Source organism: Oenanthe melanoleuca, chromosome 4 (assembly GCF_029582105.1).
Source record: "Oenanthe melanoleuca isolate GR-GAL-2019-014 chromosome 4, OMel1.0, whole genome shotgun sequence".
Classification (NCBI taxonomy): Eukaryota; Metazoa; Chordata; class Aves; order Passeriformes; family Muscicapidae; genus Oenanthe; species Oenanthe melanoleuca.
Genome location: NC_079337.1, coordinates 58,389,281 through 58,405,734, shown reverse-complemented (window position 1 = coordinate 58,405,734; position 16,454 = coordinate 58,389,281). Strand labels below are relative to the sequence as shown.

The window sequence follows — 16,454 nt, the reverse complement described above, 5'->3', positions numbered from 1 at the left end:
TATTTATACCCATCTAGAAGTCCTGCTTGGTATGTGTCAACCAAGGCAGCCATTGCTGTGCCAGAGACTGGTTATGGTGTCTTGAGAACAACCTGTACCTGTCTGGTGTCCCCATGCTCAGCACCCCAACACCACTCACACACTCTGCCACCACACTGCACAGCTGGAGGTGGGGTGAGAAAGCAAATGCAACTCTTTCTACCCAGAGGCAATCAGTTTAAATTAGATGTAACAACTCTTTCCATTTCCTTTCTTGCTCGATAGCAGCCCCTCTTTGAGATTAGATCTGCAGTTTAGATTAAGCTTAGTCTGTGTTTAAAAGGAAACTCAAAATTACAATTTTTAATATTGTACTGCTGCTAAACTGGAAAAGCAGAGTTTTTCTATCTGAGAAAGAAAAAATTTACATTTTTGGAGTGTCTTCCACCCTACTACCTGACCATTTTCTTTGTTAGAGAGGCTTATGTTTTTATCTCCCTCCAGAGTTAAAAACTATAAAGTAAAGGAGGTAGCAACACCTAATACTTGCTTTCATGATTTATTTCCACAGGACAGAAGCCCTAATCATGGACTGCAATTATGTTAGGCCTGGCAACTTACAGATGCAGCACTCCTGGCTTGTGGAGCTGGGCATTCAATTTAGGACAAGACAAGGACTTCAGCAGCTAAGAGAATAGACAAGATTTCAGAGCAAATGTACATGTCAGGACCAGTTCCTTGATACGATTTCAAACCCTTAAGTTGTTCAGTTATATCTCTGATCTCTGGCTAAGTCCATTAATAACACCTAACACAGCTACTGCACTTGTTGCCTCTCTGCCTTACCCTTTTTGTACTCCTCCACCTCTGTGGAGTTAAATACTTCCTGAAACAAGGTTAGGAAGAGCAGCTTTGGCTCTACAAGACATTGCCAAGCCCTGCCAACAGACTGTGCTCTGGAAAAAAGACAAGGAACTAATTTTTGTCACATTCTCTCAGCCAACAAAATTGACCAGCGTGCAGCACCAGAACACAGCAATTTAGCCAAAGCCATTTTATTTAAATGTTGATAAAAATCCTTCCTCCCATCTCAGCATTTCACATTATGTAGAAAACAAGAAACATTGACACATGATCATCTTTCTCTTGGTTAGAGAAATTGCTACACGGTTTTTTGATCTGTGTATATGTTTGTCAGTGGTATTTGCAGTTTCCTGTTTACAAAGTACTGACAGAAGAGTACTTAGTAAAAACAATTATAACAAAAAGCCCTTTAGAGCTGCCCTCATTGCAACCACCCAGGGGAGGCAGGAGTGGGGGGTGGCTGTGCAGGGCTCAGACAGGGTTAATGCACAACGTGGTTGCTGTTCTGACAGCCCCATTATCAGGCACAGAGCATCAGTCACAGCATGACACACAAACAGGGCTGTTCTACAAATACATTCATTGGGACACCTCAACATCCTGGCAGCCATGGGGTGCTTGGTGTCCTGGGGCCAGGAATGCCTGCTCCATAATCTTCTTCCGTGCATACTAAGGAGGAAAGAAGGAAAGCCAGACTAGGGCTTGAAAGAAAATGTGCAGGTCAAGCCAGATCATACCAAGTCTCTAAGAATAGCTACCTTAGTGCTAGGTAGAGTAAGTAAGATGTGACTCCTTGCATGGTTTTGCAATGGATTGGGAAGAGAGAGTTCAGGCTCAAGGTGACTCTACCAGCTCTCCAAACCAGGGTCAAGAGTGCAACAGAAGCAGAGAGGGATCCTCGTTTGTAGGACTATGACTAAGCCAAGTGCATTGGTGAGACATTAAAAGCACAGAACATATGCAAGGCTTTTGAATTAGTTGTGCCATACTTGCTCCTAAATTAGCATGTTTCAGCCTGTGCTTAACACAAGACTCGGTGTTAAATTAAATTGAATGAAACCATCATTTTTCAGCAGCTTGTTCTAAAGGGAATAACCAATAAAATGGCTAAAAGCAAGGACCCAGGACTCTCTTCCAGTTCTATTATTAGACAGATGCCTTCATTATATACTCATCAGTTAAACAGACAATTAAAACTGAGATCATACTGCATGCTAGAACATGACCTGAGGTTAATTACAGAGAGCTCTTTTGTTTTAAAGCTAACAAAACAACCAAGAAGAATTAAAACACAGAAGGATTTATTGCTTCCCAAGTGGCACAGAAGCAGAGAAGATAATATATTTGAGGCAGAGGTGTCAAAAGCTAGAGCTCTAAAAATACCCTCTTGGCTCATAGCCACCACTGTCAGCCACAGATAAAAATAGGTCATGATAAATTGGAAGTAGTCTTCTACTGCCAGATGTTGGAAATAACCATGTTAACACACAAAATGTGAGCAGCTGTTAAGAAGGCAGCAAAGAATGCTGTGGTTAGGAACCACATTAAATCAAAAAGTAATGAAAATAGGATTTGGAAATTATTAAGCTGTGGTTTTCTTCAACATTTTCCTGATCACTGCACGTCTCATTGTGATTAAACAGAGAAGTAATCAGCAATATATAGAAAGACCAACATTTACTGCACCCACTTACAACTCTGATGCATTACTGAGAGCTTCCTTGAACAGGCACTAGGGCTGAAAGTCACCATTTTACAGATTATGACTTTCTTGTGTAGCAAACAAAATTACAGGGCTTGGGACAATCCAGAGCAGCCCCACCTCTGATCCTTAAAGAAATATGGCACATGACAGGGTTTCACCATGCAGTAAAAGAAATGGATTGTAATAGTGGGTTTCAGGAAAAAGCCCACCAGGGTTTTAAAATACCTGAACTTAAAGTAGAAAAAAAAAAGAATATTCTTTTCCTTTATTCAATTTACACATATATACCATGAGATATATTGTAATAGTTTCTCTCATACAAGACACAATCACAGAACATAGATTACAGTCTGGTTCAGACAGCAGCATTTATTGCAGTAGGGAATTCAGAGCAGGTTACAGAACAACCCAGGAAGGAGGATCCACAGAGTGAGACCCAGCTGAGTCACAGTAATTTGAGAGACAGCTTTGTGAACTGCATGGACAGACCACACCATGAGCCAGGCTGTATGGCCACAAAGATTTCATTAACAGTGTTTAGCAGCAAGTCAGTCAATTTGGACTTAACTAACAGTTTTTAAGGGCTCTGGGAAAGCTGGTTTGTGTCTCTTGCACTGCCCAGGTACAAGGACAAAAATCTCAAGCAGTGAAGTTGTTTCTACCTGCACTGATGGCAAGATGTTCTAACCTCCAGCAAAGCTCTGAAAAAAACATTTTCAGAAGATGACATAACCCTGATACATAAACATTCACATTTCAGATATCCACTCAGCATTCAGCAGCCCTTGCACAACTGCCATTAATTAGCTTTGCTGTCAAAATTATTCACCTCTATTCTGACCTTGGAAGCCTTGGAAGCCAGGTTCTCCTTACTTTTTTCAAGTTTGGTTTTAATTTCGTAATATTTTAAAAAGTTTTAAAGCTGACAAAAGTGGAACAAGCATTACCACCCCTATCTCCTCCAATCAGCCCTCCTCAACCAGTTAGACAATAATACATAATCTCTCTCTCTCTCTCTCTATATATATATATCTTCATTTAAACCTAGTATTTCATGTGTGTGAGAGACATCTTTCTCTGGAAGACTTTTCCTAGCTTATGAATGAATTAACACTAACAGTCCCTTTCCACAGGAATATAATCCTTTCTGGCATATCTCTGTCTGTAATGTGGGCAGCACTGATGACAGTTTCAGAGCTCAGACTCCATGCATTTTTTTCTGTCCCATCTCCTATTCACACATGGGCTTCCTGAAGAAATGCTTTGGTGGAGAATGTTCCGTCCAGAAGTTTTTTCAAAGTATGGTAACACAGTATTTCTGGACAGCAGAGGAAGAGCTGAAGACAATCTTCTAAATGACATATCCTCCAAATTCAGAGACTCCTTAGAATATTTTGTTAGTGACAAAACATTCAAAAACTGCTTAGAAATAACTGTTTTTCTTTTATATTTTCCCACTGACAAGCTTTTGACAGGAAACACGTAATCCATCTTGCAGCAGCAAATTATCATATTTTTCAGTTTCATAGTTATTTAGTCATCTTTTGTTTAGTTCTGAATGTAAGAGTAGATGGCAGATCCTTGTCTCATTCTAGACTTTTCAGCTGCCCTAGTTTGTGAGATTTGCTCATCTGCTCCATTTGATACAATAGTCACAGTAGGTTTGTCATCTTTTCCTCTTGATTCATTGCAAAAAAATTCTGGTGATTCATAAATCGTAGACACAGCCTTAAAAAGCAAAGAAATGCCAGTCAAGACTTTTACCCATAAAGTAGACATAAAATGAACTTTTACCCATGACACAGCACAGCCTCAGGGAACACAAAGAAACACAGGCCATGAAGTTACAATTAGAGAGGCAAAGAATGTCTCCATACTAATGTTGAAAGGCAAAGCTTTCCTTTGCTCAGATTCAATTCTCTTAGTTAATTAGGCAGCAGGCACAACATATTTTTTTAGAATACTGAAGATGTCAAATTCAAGTGTAGATCAGATTCTATTAAATCTGAAATGGAAAACATTTTTATCCCCTTAATATTTTAACTCTGATATTTCAAAAAAAATTTCATCATACTCTTCTCTCTGGATGGATGCTCTTTGATGCACTAAACTAGCACACTGCTCTAGTATTCAGATACTCTTCTGGGCAGTGCACAAGTCATCCTATTCCTAAAGATACATAGGTAAGTCCTTTAGCAAAACATTAGAATTAAAGATCTCATAATAAAGAAATGTACACAAAGACCTGTCCCCACAGACGTGTAAAACCAAATTCTCAAGCTGAGATGGCATAAATGAATAAATGGGTGGAAGTCATGAAAAGCACTTTTTGTCTTCACACTCACACTCTGCTATGGGGGGTTTGCTGTTTGTGTTCTGATGGACCATGTTCAGCACAGAGAGGTACCTGCCAGACAAATGTCAAACAGGAGGCATGGTAGGGATAGCAAACTAATCCAGATCACAGTTCTGTGCATTTTGAGCAACCAGAAACCCCCAACCAAGAGTGAGCATAATGCATTCTGCCATGAGCTGCAAGTTTGTACTAATGCTTCACAAGTGCAGAACTCGATGAAAAAATCATTATCTGCACTGGGAACTGGGAATCCCCTCAAAAGCCAAATTCCCCTGCAGCTGGCAGAACTGTCTGGGAAACACTCCCTGAGCATCTCAGCTGAGGAAACAGGTGCTACACACTAAAAGCACAGCTACAGGAGCCAGCTTTGCCATGAGGATGTTCACTCCCAGATCAAGTCACCTTGGGTACTTGCAGCTCTGTGTTGTCACCTGGCCTAATTGCTCAGAGTTGCTGTGACATATAATACAGGTGAGAATAAAATCCATGGCTTGATTAAATTTCTGTATTATAGGATTGCTTTTTCAACACCAAGAATTGTAAAAAAAAAAAAAAAAAAAAAAAAGCATGAGAATGTAAATAGCTTTCGTGCTCACTGTTCTAGAAATGATGCCCAAACCTACCCAGAGTATTCAACAAACTTCAAAATTTAAAAAGAAAATTGTAAGTTATATTAAAAACCGGTATAAGATTAGTTTTTCCCATGGAAGCAGAGATTTTTTCACAATCAGAAAAAAATTTAAATTATGGTGATTATATTCTGCAGTACATTTGAAAGGCAGTAAATGCAATTCCAGAGACACCATAATGTTTACTCATCACTACTGTCTTAATTTGTTTGAAAGGTGGTATCCATACACTTTGTATGTACTGGCTTTACTAACCCACTGGATCTCTTGAATGATTTATGACATCCAATTATGCTTGAACATTTAAAAAAGATGCCACTATGAAATCAGTCTTTCTGCTTTCACTAAAATAGTATAAAGGTCTGTTACATGAAGGAAAATACTGAACCTATGTCATGACACATCCTTGTGGCTGGCAGCTGCTAAATTACAAAGCAGCTGCAAAAGATTATAATTGCATTTGCACATCCTCTGGAATAGTTTTATCCACACAAATCCTGAGCAGTAACTGGCTACTAATGAACTTTTCACTCAGCACCCCCTAGGATGCTTGTTTTCTCATTCTCAATCTCGTTCTCCTACATCTTCATTAAATATTAATATGCAGAAGAGTAATCCCTTCATTACTAGTAATTAGAATATTTTATTACCATAACCAGACCATATTATGCTTAGTATTATAATTTCCTACTATGCTATCACCAGTAAAAGCAAGTCTCTTAGCTTTAGTGCCAATCTACTTATCAGGGAATGAATTTTCCCAGATATTTTCTTTTTCTTAGAGCAATGACTTGATAAAAGATAGGTATTACTGTTTTATTACCTCTATACTGACATTTTTTTCTTGCCATGATCACAGTACTAATGTGACCAAATCAGGGCTGCAGCCAGGTTCTCTTACAGGAGAATCTGTAAACTCAGTAACTGCAGTTGTGGCCACAGGCTTGAGAATTTTTCATCACTTTTGTGTGACTTGCCCAAGCCTGTCCAGCTGACTGCAATGGAAACTGTGCAGTTTCCTGCCTATTCAAGGGTTAAATTAGGGTTTCTTTCCCTTGCATACTTTATGTTTTAATGTAATTAAAAGATTAATAATTGTGTGGGAAAAGGAGCTTGCTAGAAATCTGCTACCTGCTCTCAGCAAGTGTAGCCTGCTCTGATGGCCCTATGAGCTGAAACTTTGAGCTTTGTACACAATTACACACAGAGGGACTTTATTGCCATTTTTTACATCTCCTGGGCTTCTTTCTTTCATTCAGTCTCTATATTTATATTCTCTGCTTTTGCTGCCCTCTTCTCTAGACAGTATTAGAGTGTTATTAAATATAACAACAAATTTCAATACTTTGCTCCTACATAAATATCCCTCTTATTTCTGAGTGTGTTTTTTTTGGCTTTAAACCTTTTCCATGTGTAGGAAGATGCTGTCCTAGGAACAACAGGTTGATGTGTGCTTTCTGTTCAGTCCACTTTGAATATCCTCTCAAAGCAAGAGTCCTTTTATAAACCTCTTACCCATTCAATAGAGTTACATGATGAGTTTTCCTCAGCTGTTTCCTGGGTGGATTCATTTCTCCTGTGAAGCTCTTCCATCTCCAGCATCTGCTCCTGCTGCTGCTGTCCTGTCAGCACAGGAAGCTGTGCAGCACCTTAGCAAAACCCAAATTCCAGTCAGTGCTTGCTTACTGCTCATTTCCAGAGTCACACCTGTACTCTGCCAGAGCTCAGTAAGCACCAAAATGAAGAGTGCAGAGCTCTAGTTGGATAACAGACACTAGAGTGCTATTCAGGCTGTAGAAATAAGCTGAAAACAACCCAAACAGTTACTTAAGAGGCTGCCTTAGATTATCTCACTGATCTGAGCCCTCTGCCCACAGCTGCCCTACATCTGCATTTGTCTTGCATCCCTGTCATTCACCATTATTTTCCTATGACTTCTTGCACCCTTAAAGTTCTAGATTTTGAAGAAAACACACAAACTCAACAACAATAAAAACCCCAAATAAACAAACAAAACTGCTCTCCAAAACCCCCCACCAACCCAAAGTAATAATTAATTAAAAAGAAATCACAGCTTGAAAAAAACCAGAACTATGTGTTCAAGGCTGAGTTTTCCAGTTGTCACTACCAGGATGCAAGAACATTCACTGAACTACAAGCTGTGCCTCTGATCCCTCCTGCCAGCTCCTGATCCTCAGTAGACCAGGACCAGGTGAGCCGATTTATACACTGAAATACCTCTTAAGTGCACCTCTCCAGCCATCTCAAACCAAAGATGTAACTTATATGTGCTAATGGAAATACTGTAACTCACCAGATGGGGTGGAGCGCTGTTTCTTTCTGTAGCAAAGATACAAGCTTCCCACTGCCCCTGAAAAGGCAAGGATGGCCCATGTTTCCAAACATCTTTCCAGTAAGTGAGCTTCTGCCATTGTATCTTTTAAATAAAGAGATGTAATGGTTAAAGATAAAAAAACATCGCAGGGAAAGAAGAGGCAAGTAAAATTAAAAATTATCTCAAGAGTGAATCGGGTGCAAGGTCACTTTCCCATTCCTAAGGGATGCATGCCTGATGAACAGTAATGTCAGAACCTCCTACAGCTCCTGCAGATTGACATTCCCCCTCCTCCCAGTATTTAACACAAGTCTTTTCTGCTTGTATTTGAGGAAGTAAGAGATCAGAATCCTTAACTAATTTTAGGACATAAAAAGACTGCTAAAGAGTTAAAATAATCTACATTCATTTCCCACCATTATGAACACTACTTCGTTGATTCTCTGGCACTGATATTTTCTAAGTCTTTGATAATTTTTGTGCTTCCCTTTGGATCTGCTGACCTATAGTATAAAATACTGTCCAAAACTGGAGTGTTCTGCATGACTGGAAAGGCTTGCTGTGACTTGACCAGTCAGCAAGTGAGTGACATTTGATAATGCTGAAGGTCTAATCATAGCTGCATGTCTGCATTTGAGAGGAATAAAGAGAGCTGAAGATCAGCATCTTCCAGAACTGGTGCATAATGTCTTGAGTTAGTTGTATAACAGAAGGTACTTAAATTGTCTTCTGGGTGTCTTACATTACATTAATAATTTAAACAGATCTCACTCCCATTGCTGAAAATTTTAATTGTGTGTGAATACTAATTGTATTCATGCTTTTCAATGCTTAACTCAGAACTAGGACCTTAAATTGCTCCCCTGTAAAAGTTAGCATATGACTGGTAAAAGACAGAGACACAGCACATATAAACCAATTAGCCACAACAATTTTATGGACAAAAATCCATGTAGGGCCCATACTGCTCCATCATCCATATTGATTTATTTCTAACTTTTTATTAAGGACTTGTATTAAAAAAATAAAATGGTTAGTAAAGGTTACAGATAACTGAGCAGAGTAACCATGTGAGCACTGCAGCCCCCTGTAACCACACAGCAGATTCAGTGTCTCACATCTGTCCTCTGAGGGGGAGCTGTGGTTGGGTCTTGTGTGAAACAAACATCTCATGCACAGCATCTTTGTAAACCCTAGGTGATAATTCCTACTAGCAAATTCTAAGGGAGGAAAGCAAACACTACACAGGAGATATTAAGGAGGAGAGTTTAAGTCAATTGTCATTAAGGGATGTTCAGGCCCTCTGAGTTTGTCTCTTTCATCCTGAGATCCAAAGTGTTGAGGGAGGGAGGTGGGAGAAGTGGGGAATGCTTAACACAGCTTAAATTCAAGAATCTTTATGATGGTGAGTGAAATGGCACACACACGTTTTTGGTAGCCTACCTTTCTCTTCAACAATCACTGTTGTCCCATTTCCAAGTAGTTTCTTAAAGAAAGGTATTTCAATAATTATCTCACAGTAGTAAAATCCAGTGTCATTTACATTGGCAGATTTGATGACTAACACATCCTTGTTTTCATGGGTGATGTTGGATGAATAGAGAAGTTGTGACGATATGTTTTTAGTGATGTTCACTTCATTAACAAAATACCAGCTTGCTCTATACCTCTCAATAGCTTTTTCCCAAATACAGGAGATTTCAGCATAGTCTCCAACTGATAGATTTATATTTTTTGGTGTTTGGATGACTTTTAAATTATTGAGACCTGCAGCTAAAAAAATACACATAGATATAAAAGGTAAAGCAACAAATATGTCATTAAAGCTGTATTTAAAATAGAAAATTTAAACATTAAATAATAAAATGTTTAAATACTAAATAAGTACTAAATGTTTAAATAGTAAAATAAACATTTAAAGACGCAATTAATGCTTTAAAATCATTATGACATTAATTTTCAAGCTTACTTACTACTTACTACTCACTTCTCCCTTGAATGATGGCAATTGCTTTCTGGCTAAAGTAGACTTCTAATCTGATGTGTTAAAAGTCCTCCATCATTGTTTGTGTACAATACATTAAGATTTTCTTCATATTGAATGAAAAATGCTGCTAAACTTTTTTTATTTTCAAGAAAAAACTTTCTAAAACGACATTGAGTCTGAAGCATATTAAACACTGTCAGATAAAGAATGATCAAAAGGAGTAATTCAGAGTGATTCATTAGTCAATAGTGAAGAACTCATCCAGGTTAAAGATAAAAGACTGCAATTTTTGTCCCCATGTAGGAGTTCTTGTCCAGCACTACTTCTAATGAATGACAAGAGTACAGCATTTTAGAGGTGGGATTTTTCATATGGTTTCAACTTCTTCCATCAAGTACTTGCTGCCAAGTAGTTTAACATCATATTCACCTCCTTCATTTAATAAGAGAAGCCACACAAACCTCTGTTCTCTCATCATCTGTTCTCTCATTGTCTGGCTTTTAAGAAAAGGCTGACTTAGACAGTATCAGAAGAAATCAAACTTTTTCTTTCTTCCTGCTTTCAATACATTTTTCTCTCACTGTTAGCATGCAAAGTGAGTGATACATGAGACACTGTGCAATATATGTACAAAATATTTTCTTACAAAGTGAAATCACTGTGTGGGTATCAGATAACTCTTTTTACATTCTAATGGCATTGATGCTCATCACAAAAGTCTAATCTTATAAAATCTATTCCCATGACTGCTGAGACAGTTTCATATGCTGTATGAAGAATTATAATTTCTTTTTTTCTATAATTTATAACATTAAAGTGAAGAACTAATAACAAGAGTAAACTTCTAAATTTTATCCTGTTTATCATTCAGGCACATTTCACAGCAAGACATAACTAATTAGACATTTTTTTAATATTTAACTCTAAAATAGCATCTGATCAGTTTTATCAAAAATATGTAGATAAATGTTTCTATTTATCACACATTTATTGTATGTAAAAGAATCAGGCACTTCCATCATTACAAGGCAACACTTAAAAACTTATAGAGAATAATATGGTCAGTATAGGGGTAATATAAGCAGCAGAAATGATGTAGTGTATAAATGACAACCTAGAAGCTGTTCAAGTTAAAGAAATAATTACTAATTTCAGTTTTTCTGTTCATTTAATTTGTTGTTTAAAACACAGTTGTGCTATTGACTGTGCTACATTTTCATCTTCTAACTTCACTGTTTTTCTGAAAAATGTCACTGAAAAAAATCCTTTAGCTAAATTTTTAACCCATGTGGAATGCCTTTAGCATCATCCATTGCAGTTTGTATTGAAAAAGAATCATGAATCTTTATCTGCTTTGTATTTCAGTACATATGTGATCTAGAATAAATCCTCCTAAGCATCTTAAAATTCTACATTCAACATTTGTCATAATAAATATTCAGGTCTGAAGTCCTAAAAGGATAGTGCATACATTAACCTAACATCATTTTGGTTGCTGAAGTGTTCAATTTGCTTCTCTACGCTTTGCCTGCAGAAATTTCTTTGTGAAAATGCTTTTAGATTTCTCATGCTTTTTAATCTTGATTTCACCATTATGAAAAAATAGTTAATATTCTTCTTATGTCACATGTGTATTTGAGGTGGATATACCATAAGTTTTTTTAAAATCCAGCTCAAGAATTACAGGCAGCTAATTAAAACCAAAAAACAAAACAAAGCAACACTTACCTAAGCTTCCAAAACACACTGTTAAAAGAAGTTTCATTGAAATGATGATCATCTTGCAGAATTCTTAGTGTTTGTATCAGGCTGCCTTGGTTGAAGATCAGCAAAACATCAAATGAAAGGATGTCAAATTCGCGGCTTAACTTCCTCTTCCCTCATGTGGTGACAATGATACAACTTAAACACCACCCAATTTTTCCCTACACTCTGTGAAACTGCTGTTTCAGAACAAGCCATCTTACTTGAAATGAAATAATTTCTTCTTAAAAGTTGAAACTGTGTTGTAACTGGTTGCTGCTCAACCTAGAGTATGTCTGGTATGACATAAAGAGCTGGTTTTCCATACGTGGTTTCATGGGGGCATTTGCCACTGTCCTTCTAAAATCCTCCATTTAAAAGCACTTTATAAAGGTGAGGTTTCTTCAGCTGCAGCACCTCTGCTTGTCAGCTGGCTCTTCCAGCCAACCAGATGGATCTTATCCAAAGCCAGAGACAATGATTGCACATGGCTACACTGAAGTATTGCTTCTATCTTTCTTTATCATGCATTTCATGGCCTCTTTGCTGAAATGTTGCCTAAATTCTTCCCTCCTGTGAGAAGTGCTTTTGTACTTTTGCCTTCACAGCACCAGAGCTCCACTGGCAGGAGCAGTAGAGGAAGGCTGAGTTCCATTCTCACACAGCATCCTGCAACACCAGTGGGGACCTTCTGCTGTGCATGCAATGCATCAACCATCACCTCTATGGGTGCAGCTGCATTAATGCAATACCAGTACAATACAATGTACATTAACTAAAGCTTATTTCAGGAAGATTATAAACACGGGTTAAAAGAAAATGATCTTCACTTGCCTCATCAAGTTAAGGGTAAAGCTTATTTGCCATCAGTTATTAAAAAAAATTCTGCAAATGCAGGTAATTGTATGCTGCTTAATATTCTCCAGCACTGATTTTTGGCCCCAACCCAGAAACACTTATATGGCCTGGCCAGAGACATTCCCTGGACAAAACACTGCATTTGTTTCTTAACTTATCCATCTTATTCCATGTTTCAAATGCTAAGTTACCAGGCCAGAAAAATTGTCCCACAAACATGTTCAGTTGAATAATCTCAAAATTGGAATGACTGAACTAAAAAAAAAAAAAAGGTAGAAAAATAAATCAAATACAACATGCTGACAATATCAATCAGCTACACTAAGAACTTGATTAAGAATCTGTCAACCATTAATTTCCTAGAACTAACATCAGGTTTCAGCAGCACTGGGCAGGTGCCCAGAAACAGCTGAACAACATTTTTTAATGATGACACAGTCACATTTAGAGCCTAAGGCATTGTTCCTTTCCAGTTATCAGCAACAAAAGCACAGTGCATCAGCTCATCTACTTCTCTGTATCTACCTTACAGACACAGTTTCAGTGTTATTTAGATTGCCATGTAAAATTAAAAGGAAGACGATAGCAAAGATAAATGTCACAAAGTGTTGCAGGCTAGCCCCATTTTTGATGGTATCCAGCTGACTAGTTTATCACCTTTTAGAACTAGTGAGGACATAACAAATACTTTTAAATTCAAATGACAAAAAGGATTTATTAAAGCAAATAATTTGTATTTAAGGATATTATTTCATTATGTAAATATTCTGCTCACATGCATGCTTCAGTAATACTGATCAAAGGCATAGATTGCACTAAAAATTTACATACACAAAGATGCATGTGTAGATCCAAGGGCAAATGTATTTTATTTTGCATTTAAATAACTGCATTTGTGATTTTAGTGTTGAGTTGTGCAGCTGGCAGCTCCAACATGCAGAATAATTTGTCTAGAAACTAGGTGAAGCTTTTTCCATAGTGCAGAGAGCAGCTTGTATTTATTCTAAGAGATACTTTGGTTCTAGTCCAAAGCATCTACTGTCAGAGATGAAATGAACTAGCACACAAGAAAAGGGGCTGGCTGAAAGGTTTATTTTTAGCCCTGGTAACTTCTCTGTACTATTTCACAACACAACCCCATAAATTCTCATCACAGCACTACTGTGTGGGTGGAAAAATATGTTGTTAAAATTTTTTAAGTGACCTTTGTTGCCAGGAGAAATGTAGCACACCAAATATGTGGGTCAGGAAAGCATCTACAGCAGAAAGAAATATTAATGGGATCTTTCTGCAACTCAATCATATTTAACCCTGGAAACTGCACTGATGACTCTGGATTTTCTAAATGTGTAAGCTTACTCACCTGTATGCTAGAGATGATTGCAGAGCATCTGCTTAGTGCAGTCAGAGTCACTCTCTTCCAAACACATTTCACAAATCTCTCTTCCAAACACTTTTCTCTGTCACTTTCAAAGACCACCAGTTGAGGCACACTGAAAATTACCTGAACTTTTAAACAAAGAAGATCTAAACCCTCTTCCTTTTCCTTACCTATATATCAGACTTGTTTGAGAGTTTCTAATACATGTATTAATGAGACAGCAGCTTTTTTGAGGCATAACTATCAGCTGGGAAAATTTATTAATAGATAGCAACACTGAGGAGAATGTGTGTGGAACTGCAACTAACACCAAGGCTTACCATAGCACAAACATGCTGCACACTTGTGACTCTGGTTATACCATCATATCAACTTTCTTTCTTTTGCAGGTCCTGTCTGATGTATGGTTTGAAGCAGTATTTGAGTGGCTTGATTTCTATCAATTTTTTTATATAGCACTGCAGTATTCTTCCTCACTAGATTCATATATGTGAGGGAAGAAAAAGGATCATTAGTAAACAGGTCCCTCTACTGAGATTTGAATGCCTGCAGGATTCCATTTGCTTAGGCTGAAACTTCTTAGGGAAAAGAACATGCAAAATATGGAATGACATCTTCTAGCAGGAGTGCCATGCTACTTACAGACCACAGTCTGGAATGCCTCCAGTGCAATACAAGATTTGACTCTGGCAAATTATTCCCTGATGGCCAATTGCACTGAAATAACTCCAGATAAAATATTCCTTTTATGTTATTTTTTTCCTTTAAATCAGAAAGCTTCCACTAATCAAAACAGAAATTCCCTCAAACAGATAAATCAGTTGGTAATGAGGTATTCCTGCTTATAATATCTTGTATAAGAAGGTTTTTGTTGGCCTAGTTCAATCTGCCACCTGGGAAAGCAGTGCCCAGAGGTAGCAGCTGTAGGATCCTTTGCTGCTTGGCCAGGACTGACCATGCAATTGCTCACTGAAGGAACAGTCTAATTTTTATGATCTATCAACATGACTTGTTGTTACTATCATTTGTATTAGCAAACACCACTTCAGTCACAAAAATATGAATTGCAGTCATATTCCTTTGTAACCCACCCATTATATTGCATGGCAGAACCAAGTAGGGAATGAAGGAAGATGTAGAAGCAGGGAAAATGACCTAGTTGAACACATTTAATTTCCCATATACATACACAAAACAAAATGAAAACCAGCTGCCATCATGGTTTACTGCATCACAGTAACTATTTCTATGTGCTTCCCCTTCTGGCTTAATGTGGCAGGAAAATGGCTTTCACTGCACTAGGACAGGTTTGATTGGCAAATCACTAAATATTTATAGCCAAGGATGAAAAATAACCATCAGAAAATACAAAATAATTTTTCTTCATCCAATAGCTGAACATGACAGTTTCTGCAGTGAATTCAATGAGATGCAAAACAGGCTGTCTGCACAGAAAAGTTGACCACCAGCACAGGTCTTCAGTATAACTATTTCCCAATAAGTACTCTGGAGGGCCTTTCCCATTCTTTTTCCTTTGTTCTTGAACAGTATCTCCATGAGGAGAAAATTATTGCTAAACAGACAAATTAAATTAGAGCAATTACCACATTTAAAAAATTATCACAGTCATTTTTACATTATTCTAGATCTGGAACTATTAACTGGCTGAAAATGCACCTATTCTCTTTTAGACCTCTCTATTTCTTCTTTCAGTTTTACATTTCACTCGTCAGAAATACAGCTTTGTAGTGTTGCACCAAGCATAATTCATAATTACTACTGCAGTGAAGTGACTGACTTGATTCTCATCTCAGCTATGGGCATTTTCCTGGTGAATAAGCCAATAAGTAGAGATGCCCAATGGAATGAGAACAGAGTAAGACTCTACACATCCACATTGTCTAGAGCTAAGAACAAAAATAGAAAAAAAATGCAGCTTTTATTTTTTATAAAAATCCATACCAGCTCTTGGGAAAGTTAGTCACTATCCAAGTTTCCTTCTGCTGCTCAATCAGATCTGCCTAGAATTTGTCCCCACTGCCAGTTTAACTTCTGCACACTCCATAATTAACTTTGACTTGATGCTATCAGAACATTTCCTGCTACCACTGTGCACATTCTGTGAGCCTGAGAAGTAAGAAAGTTCACAGCATCACAAGAACGGTGTCCCTCCTTCAGATTACATGATGAGTCAGTTACTGGCCATGGGACAAGATCCTTCTGGTGTCAAACAGGCTTCAGTTTACCCAACCACAAGACACACATCTAGGACCAGGATTCTGTCAGGCAGAGCTCATCAGTTCTGAACCAAAGAGACACAATTTAAATGAACTTGGGGCAAAGGAATACAAACAGTACATTCCATTTCAGTCTACAGCAAAGCAGAAACCTTGCAGTTGCTGCCCAGAAGACAAAGTAACTGAAACCCAGCAGGCATTTCTCCTTGCATGTAGGAACAGAAGACCAGTTGACCAATCACTATTCTGTGATTGAGAACACTACTTGACCAATCGCTATTCTGTGATAGAACTCATCTTCTCTAGCAATAAAAACCTTAAGACTCTTGGTTAGGTTAATTAACCATTAATTAGAAAGACAATTCAAGACTATAGGACTA

At 37.8% G+C, this 16,454-nt stretch overlaps 1 protein-coding gene across 1 annotated transcript; it reads right to left on the bottom strand.

Moving 5' to 3' along the window:
* Positions 1-2,872: 2,872 nt before the first annotated feature.
* On the bottom strand, positions 2,873-11,690 carry LOC130252282 (uncharacterized). Its single transcript, XM_056489698.1, has 5 exons — positions 11,584-11,690; positions 9,312-9,641; positions 7,848-7,970; positions 7,049-7,182; positions 2,873-4,276 (listed from the first exon to the last, which is right to left on the bottom strand). Exons 1-5 carry the CDS (start codon positions 11,633-11,635, stop codon positions 4,097-4,099), a joined length of 819 nt encoding a protein of 272 aa, XP_056345673.1. The 5' UTR covers positions 11,636-11,690; the 3' UTR covers positions 2,873-4,096.
* Positions 11,691-16,454: the final 4,764 nt, after the last annotated feature.

Excerpts from the sequence above, each read along its gene's own strand:
- LOC130252282 (XM_056489698.1), bottom strand. The coding sequence starts at position 11,635 with ATGATCATCATTTCAATGAAACTTCTTTTAACAGTGTGTTTTGGAAGC. Across the intron at positions 7,971-9,311 it reads AGTGATTGTTGAAGAGAAAG|ATACAATGGCAGAAGCTCAC; the intron begins GTAGGCTACCAA and ends TTTATTTAAAAG. Across the intron at positions 4,277-7,048 it reads CATGTAACTCTATTGAATGG|GCTGTGTCTACGATTTATGA; the intron begins GTAAGAGGTTTA and ends TTGCTTTTTAAG.